The sequence below is a fragment of the Mandrillus leucophaeus genome, unplaced genomic scaffold (assembly GCF_000951045.1).
Source record: "Mandrillus leucophaeus isolate KB7577 unplaced genomic scaffold, Mleu.le_1.0 Scaffold127, whole genome shotgun sequence".
NCBI lineage: Eukaryota > Metazoa > Chordata > Mammalia > Primates > Cercopithecidae > Mandrillus > Mandrillus leucophaeus.
The window spans coordinates 4,271,502-4,281,470 of record NW_012101098.1 but is presented as its reverse complement, the minus strand read 5'-3'; the positions used below and the strand labels follow the sequence as shown (position 1 = coordinate 4,281,470).

The 9,969-nt window shown below is 46.4% G+C and overlaps 1 protein-coding gene across 1 annotated transcript in view; it reads right to left on the bottom strand.

The window, feature by feature from the left end:
* DHRSX (dehydrogenase/reductase (SDR family) X-linked) overlaps positions 1 to 9,969 on the bottom strand; it is a 322,723-nt gene that overhangs the window by 128,936 nt on the left and 183,818 nt on the right. Inside the window, exon 4 of the mRNA XM_011972124.1 lies at positions 983 to 1,084. Coding sequence (XP_011827514.1) covers positions 983 to 1,084 — 102 coding nt within the window. The remainder of the gene's footprint in view (positions 1 to 982; positions 1,085 to 9,969) is intronic.

Genomic DNA, 9,969 nt, shown 5'->3' with positions numbered 1-9,969 from the left:
ACTGGGTAATCGCAAGACCCTTTTGGTGATTTTTTTGTCTGCCATCTAAAGTATCAATAACTTGATAAATATTTCATATATTTGAAAGGAAGGTGCTGTCTCGACGGGCTCACTGTTTGACTTATGTCTGTCCTATCCACTGTATTCATGGCACTATTTATTTCCTCTCTAAATTTCCATCTGGTCTCCATCTGTGAAAGTGATGTGTTAAATTCTACTAACACACATGTTTTCCGGTGTATTTCTGAGAACTTCAGTTCTACGTATTTACTTAGTTTGGAGATGTCAATAACTGTACCTCCTCAGTGTGGACGGTTCAGGTTAACTTTTATAAAAAAAAAAAAAGGACTGTAGCAGGGGATGAGAGTAACAGGCATCAGTACTGCGAGGAGAAATATTAAGTGTTGCAATGACGTTAAGAGCTCAGCGTGGCGCAAAGAAGGGCTCAAGGTTTGCAACGACATCAAGAGCTCAGCGAGGCTCAAACAAGGGCTCAGGATCAAGGGTGGTTTGTGTTGAAGACTGGCAGACGGGCAGACTGAAGACGGGGAAGGGGAGATATTGACTCCACCCGTCTGGGTAAGGATGTTGAACAGGGAGTAAAATCAAGAGATAAATGAGAATGAGCTTCTAGAGCCCCAATCATGAGTCTCAGGGGAGTGTGGTGATGATTTTGCAAGACAACATTTGGGGAAACACCAACCCTTAGCATGTGCGTAATACACTTTAGTCAAAGTGGACAAGTGAACGTGTCAGCTCCATACAACATGTTATCCGGTGACCATTATTTAAAAGTAACAAACTAACAAGAATGATGGTCCTCCAAAGCCATCTGTGACATGAAGCAGTGACTACAAATAGCAGGTCTGTGCAATGATTTCCATGGATATCCTGTTTTGCTCAGACACTTCTGTCACATGAAAGCTAGAGCTCCCGTCCTTCCAATTAACCCCTGGCTTGCAGCAAGTTCACCAGGACTCACCATTGTTGACCAGAACATGGAGAGGAATCTTCTTCATCTTGAACTTCCGGACAAACTCCCGGATAGACATCATGGAAGCCAGGTCACAGAATAAAAATTCCACTGGAAAAGGACAACAACAAATGCCTGGTTACCTTCCAACCTAGTTCAGAGATTAAGACAGTTTCTAAACAGGTCCATTTCAATTTCACCTGGGAAGTCACACTTTTCTTTTCTTTTCTTTTTGAGACAGAGTCTCGCTCTGTTGCCAGACTGGAGTGCAGTGGCGTGATCTCAGCTCACTGCAGCCTCTGCCTCCCAGGTTCCAGCGATTCTCCTGCCTCAGCCTCCTGGGTAGCTGGGATTACAGGCACATGCTACCACATCTGGCTAATTTTTATATTTTTGTTTTTTTTTTTTTTTTTTTTTGGGAGATGGAGTCTTGCTGTCGCCCAGGCTGGAGTGCAGTGGCTGGATCTCAGCTCACTGATTTTTTTTTCTTTTTTTTTCAGTAGAGACAGTGTTTCACCATGTTGGCCAGGCTGGTCTCGAACTCTTGCCCTCAGGTGATCCGCCCACCTGGGCCTCCCGAAGTGCTGGGATGTCAGGCGTGAGCCACCGTGCCCAACCTGGGGTTTTTTATAAGAAGGAGACAGAGGGATGCTTGAGACAGATGAGAGAAAATGATGATAAGACAGAGGCAGAGACTGGACTGATGCAGCCAGAAGCCCTGGGATGTCTGGAGCCCTCAGGAGCTGGGAAAGGCCAAAAGGATCGTGCCCTAGAGCGTCCCGACAGAGCTCAGCCCCGAGACACCCTGGATTTCACCTCTTGTCCTCCAGACCCGGGAGAGGATAGATTTCTATTCTGCAAGTTCCCCAGTTTTGGGTTTTTTTTTTTTTTTTAGTTCAATATGATTTTATTTAAAAATGTGTACAGTTGAAGGAGGGATCTGGTCTTTTATTTAAAAAAAAAAAAAGGTTTTCACAGGATATATTTGGCCATTTTAGCTCTGTAGCAAATAATAACAGAAAAGGAAGGTTCTGTTCAAGGTCCTCACTCCGGCACACTCAGCCAGGTGCTTGGCTACATGACACATTTCCTGGTCTGAAGCTCACAGCCAATCCTCTCACCCAAGTGGAACACCCGTTCTCCTCCAGGCGCGCGCGCACACACACACGCACACGCGCACACACGCGTACACACACACGCACACACACACGCGCACACACACACACATGCGCGCACACACGCACACACACACGAGGTCTTATTTTCACTGCTCTACACAGCGCCCTGAGAATCTTTAATTTTAAAGTCGGGAAAAACGTGGAAGGATTCCTTAACGCATTTTCTGCGACAAAACCAACTACCTTTTAACTCTTAACAATTGCAAGTATAAAGGACTTGAAATTGACAAGCCGCTCCATTTAATAGAACGAGTCAAATGCTAAACAATTAGGTCAAGTCACAGGCTTGAATATTTTTAAATGTCACTTAAAACTTATTGAGAGAAGAGAAGATGTGCTTTTTACAGAAACCCTAAGGAACTCATACAGAAGAAAATCTTAACCCTACTGGAGTGTAAATCCTTGGCAACAAATGCCTCTGTCACGGTGACTCTGACAGTGAGACGGTATCATATGAAGAGTGGAGACTCATGCAGCTGCTATGTCTGATGCCCCCTCTCGGCACCTAGCGTGGTGAATGACACTCACACAACCTGTAGCCCTCACACCAGAGCCTCCAATGGAGAAAGCGATTTTACAATTCTAAGCATTGCTCTTGACACCGCAAATAACTCATCCAACTTTTCTTTTATTTGCAACTCAGTGACAGACGGCAAACCCTGAGTCTCATGAAGGTAACCTCATCTGGCCAGGTGTGGTGGCGGGCCCCTGTCATCCCAGCACTTTGGGAGGCTGAGGCGGGCGGATCATCTGAGGTCGGGAGTTCAAGACCAGCCTGGCCAACGTGGCAAAACCCCCGTCTCTACTAAAAATACAAAAATTGGCCGGGCGTGGTGGTGGGTGCCTGTAATCCCAGCGACTCAGGAGGCCGAGGCAGGAGAATTGTCTGAACCCGGGAGGTGGAGGTTGCAGTGCGCCGAGATTGCGCCGCTGCACTCCAGCCTGAGCAACAAGGCAAGATTATGTCTCAGAGGAAAAAAAAAAAAAAAGATAACTTCATCCACAGAAGAATTTCTAACATCTAAAGGGGTTTCCTGAGGGCAAGTCAGAAATACAGATTTCTGAAATTAATGCTACCCAAGAGATGAAGTCAGCTGGAAAGACAAGGAGGCACGTGTTGATAAATAGGGATCAAGATGGAAAAAAAATTCCTTTTGTTTGAGTTCTGGCAAATCTCCTGCTTTGGAGGAACTGAATGGCCCCTTCCTTTCTTCTTTGCGATAGCGAGAGAGCATTGTTACGGAATGAACTGTACCCCCCTAAAAAACCCTTTTGTCTGAAACTCTGGCAAACCTCCCTGGTTTGGAGGAATGGAATAGCGCCTTCATTTTTTCTTTGCAATAGATACAGGACATCATTATAGACTGAACCGCGCCCTCCCTCACTCATCATCAGAACCCTGAAACTTCCATGATGACTTTATTTGCAGACAGGGCCTGTAGGAGCTCATAAGGGTGAGGCCCTCATCCAGTAGGACTGGTGTCCTTACAATCAGAGACACAGACGCCAGGTGTGACGGTTACTACTGAGCGTCAACCTGATTGGATTGAAGGATGCAACGTATTGATCCTGGGTGTGCCTGGGGGGTGCTGACAAACAAGCTGAACATTTGAGTCAGTGGGCTGGGAAAGGCAGACCCCACCCTTCGTCGGGATGGACACCATCTTATCGCCACCAGCACGGCCAGAATAAAAAGCAGGCAAAAGAATGTGGCAAGGTTAGACTGGCTTAGCCTCCCAGCTTACAGCTTTCTCCCATGCTGGAGGCTTCCTGCCCTCAAAAATTGGACTCCAAGTTCTTCAGCTTTAGGCCTCGGGCTGGCTTCCACGCTTCTCAGCTTGCTTGCAGACAGCGTATCGTAGGACCTTGTGATCCTGTGAGTTAATGCTGAATAAACCCCCCTTTATATATAGCTATTGATCCTGTTAGTTCTAGCCCTCTAGAGAACGCTGGCCTATAATACAGGGTGCATCCCTCACCCCTACGTCTATCACCCTGCTGCCTCACTTGATAGGAAAGCAGAAGGAGCCCCTTTTTAATGTTTAATTTTATTAAGTATGCAATTACCCACTGCCCAAACCCATGTTGATTTCAAAAACTGTCCCTTTAAAGCATGTGGGCAGGGTGACAATTCATAGCAGGTGACAAAAATGTTTTATAAATAATATCCATGGAAACAGAAGGTGTCACCGTCTGCAGAATGCAGCCCAAATATTCAGAAGATTTGTATCACTCTTAAGTTCTCGTGCCAGTAAGAAATAAAAAAGCAGGCCAGGCGCGGTGGCTCACGCCTGTCATCCCAGGACTTTGGGAGGCTGAGGCAGGCGGATCACCTGAGGTCAGGAGTTTGACACTAGCCTGGCCAACATGGCAAAACCCTGCCTCTACTAAAAATATAAAAATCAGCCAGGTGTGGTGGCGCATGCCTGTCATCCCAGCTACTTGGGAGACTGAGGCCGGGGAATCGCTTGAACCTGGGAGGCGGAGGTTGCAGTGAGCCGAGATCACGCCACTGCACTCCAGCCTGGCGACAGTGCCAGACACCATAAAAAAAAAAAAAAAAAAAAAAAGCTGGGTAAATACGTGAATCATTAGATATTAGCCTTTCTTTGCTGAGCCTTGCACATTTCCACGAGGTGTGTCTCTGGAAGCAGGTTAGGAGACTACCAGACCGTGTGCAAACACAGATGCAGGTTTGGAGCAGAGATGAGAGTGACGGGCCACGACGGGCCATGCTGCGCGTTCTGGTCTCTGTACGATCACGGCGGGCTGCACTGCAGGAGCACGCCACGTCTTCTCACCTAGTTCTCTGTTGTTGTTTGAGATGGACTCACACCCTGTAGCTCAGGCTGAAGTGCGGTGGTGCGATCTCGGCTCACTGCAACCTCCGTCTCCCGGGTTCAAGCGATTCTCCTGCCTCACCCTCCTGAGTAGCTGGGACTACAGGTACATGCCACCATGCCCCGCTAATCTGTGGGTTTTTAGTAGAGACGGTTTCACCATGTTGCCCAGGCTGGTCTCGAACTCCTGACCTTGTGATCTGCCCGCCTCGGCCTTCCAAAGTGCTGGGATGACAGGTGTGAACCACCTCGCCCAGCCTCATCTAGCTCTTGAGAACATACTCAGATCCACCCCTGGGGTCCCAGGTCCCCAGAACAGAGGTGGTCACGGCTCCCATATCACAAGAACTGGCGCTTTCTGCAGCACATACCTCAGGTGGAGACACACTGATTAGGTTGTGTCGTATCGTGGCTGATCTAGGACACTTCAGGTCCCACAACACCCAAGAGTCAGCCAAACGTGGCAGCCAGAAGTCCACATTTTGAAATATACACTTTAACCTTCTCTTGGAAGGCAAGTTTTCAGGTAATAGAACAGCTTCCTCATCATGGAGAATGAAGCCCATCTGCGTCCAGTCACCAGGCCATCAAGGAAAAGGAAATAAGCACTTCCAACATTTTCCTTAGAGAAATACCGGATGGGCAGGTGCAGCGGCTCACACCTGCTATCCCAGCACTTTGGGAAGCCAAGGCTCCTGACTTGTGGTCGGGAGCTCGAGACCAGCCTGGCTAACATGGTGAAACCCCGTCTCTACTAAAAATACAAAAATTAGCTGGGCATGGGGGCAGGCACCTGAAATCCCAGCTACTTGGATGGTTGAGGCAGGAGAATTGCTTACACCCAGGAGGTGGAGGCTGCAGTGAGCTGAGATCGCACCACTGCACTCCAGCCTGGGCGACAGAGCTAGACTGTCTCAAACAATAAATAAATAAAGCAATATATTGATTGGATGGTATGATGGTATGCACACTCCTGAATCAGACGGCTGCCACTCTCTGAACAGTTACTGCAAGCTGTCTGTGGTGAGACATGTTCAGAAATTGAAAGGAAATGTTTAGAAACTTAAAAAAAAAATAATGACAGTCGTTTAAGCTTTGCTCTATCCAATGACTTTAAAAAGACACACTGAGAGCTTCTAGTTGGCACGTTTCTTAAATGCATTTTTTTTAGTAATTCGTTTTTATTGTGCCTACGACAGTTATCAATCTGCTGCAGATTAGGGGGGAGGCAGTTCTGCCACGGAGTTTGAAAGCGCTGTTTCTGAGCACAGCGTCATCTGGATACAAATGCCTGATGGACTGCTGTAATTTTCTGCAAACACACTTGCGGGGATGTAAGAAAGAGGGAAACCCACACTACTGCTAAAAACTGGAACCAATGATCAAAGGATTGGTAAATGCACACACTGAGCTCCTGAAAACAGCAGTGTGACTGCATTTTTTTAATTGTAAGACGCATTTTTCTTGCTCCTTGAGAAAAAAGGCTTATAGCCACTAGCAACATGAGCATCAGCATTCTACTAGAGATCACTGGCTTGTGAGGCAGGGATATAGTTTGGATCTGTGTCCCCACCCAAATCTCATGTTGAATTGTAATCCCCAGTGTTGGCGGAGGGGCCTGGGGGCAGGTGATTGGATCATGGAGGTGGATTTCTCACGAATGGGTTAGCACCATCCCCTTGGTGCTCTTCTTCTGATAGTGAATGAGTTCTCTCCAGATCTCATTGTTTAAAAGCATGCAGCACCTCCCCTCCACTCTCGCTCCTGCTCTGGCCATGTAAGACATGGCGGCTTCCACTTCACCTTCCATCATGATTGTCAGTTTCTTGAGGCCTCCCCAGAAGTGGAAGCTGCTCTGCTTCCTGTACAGCTTGCAGAACCATGAGCCAATTACACCTCTTTTCTTCATAAATCATCCAGTCTCAGGTATTTCTTTAGAACAATGCAAGAACAGACTAATACAGATGGATGCATGGATGGATGGATGGATGGATGGATGGACGGGTGGATGGACGGATGGATGGATGGATGGATGGATGGATGGATGGATGGATGGATGGATGGACGGGTGGATGGACGGGTGGATGGATGGATGGATGGATGGATGGATGGATGGATGGATGGATGAATTGTTGATGGATGGGTAGATGGATAGATGGATAAATGGATGGATGGATGGATGGATGGATGAATTGATGGACGGGTGGATGGACGGGTGGGTGGATGGATGGATGGATGGATGGATGAATTGGTGGATGGGTTGGTGGATGGATGGATGGATGGATGGATGAATTGATGGATGGGTAGATGGATAGATGGATAAATGGATGGATGGATGGATGAATTGATGCATGGATAGATGGATAGTGATATGGTTTGGATCTGTGTCCCCATTCAAATCTCATGTTAAATTGGAATCCCCAACACTGGAGGTGGACGCTTGTAGGAGGAGATTGAGTCATGGGGGTGGATTTCTCAGGAATAGTTTAGCACCGTCGCCTAGATGCTGTTCTTGCAATAGTGAATGAGTTCTCGTGGCATCTGGTTGTCGAAAAGTGTGTAGCATCTCCCCAGCCCACCCCAACTGCCTCTCTGTCTCTCTTTCTCTTGCTAGGGCCATGTAAGACACCTGCTTTCCTTCACTCTCCACTATGATTATCCATTTCCTCATACCTCCCTAGAAACAGAAGCTGCTCTGCCTCCTGTACAGCCTGCAGAACCATGAGCCAATTAAGCCTCTTTTCTTCATAAATTATCCAGTCTCAGTGTAGCAATTCCTCAGAGACCTAGAACCAGAAACACCATTTGACCCAGCAATCCCATTACTAGGTATATACCCAAAGAAATAGAAATCATTGTATTATAAAGATACATGCACACATACGTTCATTGCAGCACAACAGCAAGGATGTGGAATCAACTCAAATGCCCATGAATGATAGAGCAGATTTTAAAAAATGGTACATATACACTATGGAATACTATGTAGCCATAAAAAGGAACGAGATCATGTCCTTCGCAGGGACATGGATGAAGCTAGAAGCCATGATCCTCGGCAAACCAATGCAGGCACAGAAAACCAAACACCACACACTCTCACTCACAAGTGGGCGCTGAACAATGAGAACATATGGACGCAGGAAGGGGAACAACACACACTGGGGTGTGCTGTGCGCTGGGGTCGGGGACGGGGAGAGCATCAGGAAAAACAGCCAATGCCTGGTCAGTAGAGAAATACAAATCAAAACCACAATGAGATACCATCTCACGTCAGTTAGAACGGCAATCATCAAAAAATCAGGGTACAACAGATGCTGGAGAGGATGTGGAGAACTGGGAACGCTTTTACACTGTTGGTGGGAGTGTCAGTCAGTACAAGCACTGTGGAAGACACTGTGGCGATTCCTCAAAGATGTAGAACCAGAAATACCATTTGACCCAGCAATCCCATGACTGGGCATATACCCAAAGGATTATACACCATTCTACTATAAAGACACATTCACATGTATGTTTATTGTGGCACTGTTCACAATAGTGAAGACTTGGAATGAACCCAAATGCCCATCAATGATAAACTGAATAAAGAAAAGGTGGCACACAGACACCATGGAATACTATGCAGCCATGAAAAAGAATGAGTTCATGTCCTTTGCAGGGACACGGATGAAGCTGGAAACCATCATTCTCAGCAAATAACACAAGAACAGAAAACCAACCACCTCATGTTCTCACCCATAAGTGGGAGGTGATCAATGAGAACACACGGACACAGGGAGGGGAACATCACACACCGGGGCCTGTTGGGGGGTGGAGGCTAGGGGACGGAGAGCATTAAAAGAAATACCTAATGTAGATGATGGGTTGATGGGTGCAGCAAACCACCATGGCATGTGTATACCTATGTAACAAACCTACACGTTCTGCACATGGATCCCAGAACTTAAAGTATAATAATGAAAAAATCGCTAATTCATGCTGGGCTTAATACTTAAGTGATGGGTTGACAGGTGCAGCAAACCACCATGGCACATGTTTATCTATGTACAATCCTGCACATGTGTCCCAGAACTTAAAATAAATTTTTAAAAAATTGCCCAGTCTCAGGTATTTCTTTCGAGCAGTGTGAGAACGGACTAATACAGGCAATCAATGGGCTCTGCTCATTCTTGCAATCCGCATCTGTGCATTCTTGCAATCAGCGTCTCTTTTTTTGCATCCATTCGGAGCTTCCTTGCACCAAGGGTGATACTGGTAGGAAGGGTAAGGTGAACAGGGTATGGCTGGCATCCCTAGGGGCAGACGAGCCCATAGATCACGGACTGCAGCAGAGGAAGGCACAAAGCTCACTGGGTGCTAGAAATTGAGTTTCACCCCTGACATTCAGAAACATCTGTTTGGACAAAGAACAGGGCAGGAATGAAGCCCACTTAATTGTGATCATTTATGTGTGTGTGTGTGTGTGTGTGTGTATATATAGATATGTGTGCGTGTGTGTGTGTGTGTGTGTATATATATATACATATTTTTTTTTTCCCTTGAGACTGAGTCTTGCTCTGTCGCCCAGGCTGGAGTGCAGTGGTGTGATCTCAGTGCTGTCTGTATCTTGATCGTAAAGATACAGAGTGTTGAAAAGGAGGAATTACAATGGTTAAAACGATTGTTTAACAATTGTTAAAACGTTCACATTTATCAGCCAAACAAGCAAAAACCAAGTAGAAATGGCCCTAGTCACACAAGACAGCAATGATTCAAGTCTAAAACGTTAACGGAACAAGGAGGATGGGCACCTATGAAGGCATGGTTTGGATCTGTGTAACCAACTTTGTAACCCCAACGGGGATAACTTGAAAATCATAAACCAAGTGCTGAATCGAGATGAAACTATGATAGGATGGGCCATTTTCCACAGCATTTTCTTCAGAATAACACAGTATCCAAGTATATTTTTCAAGAACTCCTAGATGGGCAGGGAGAA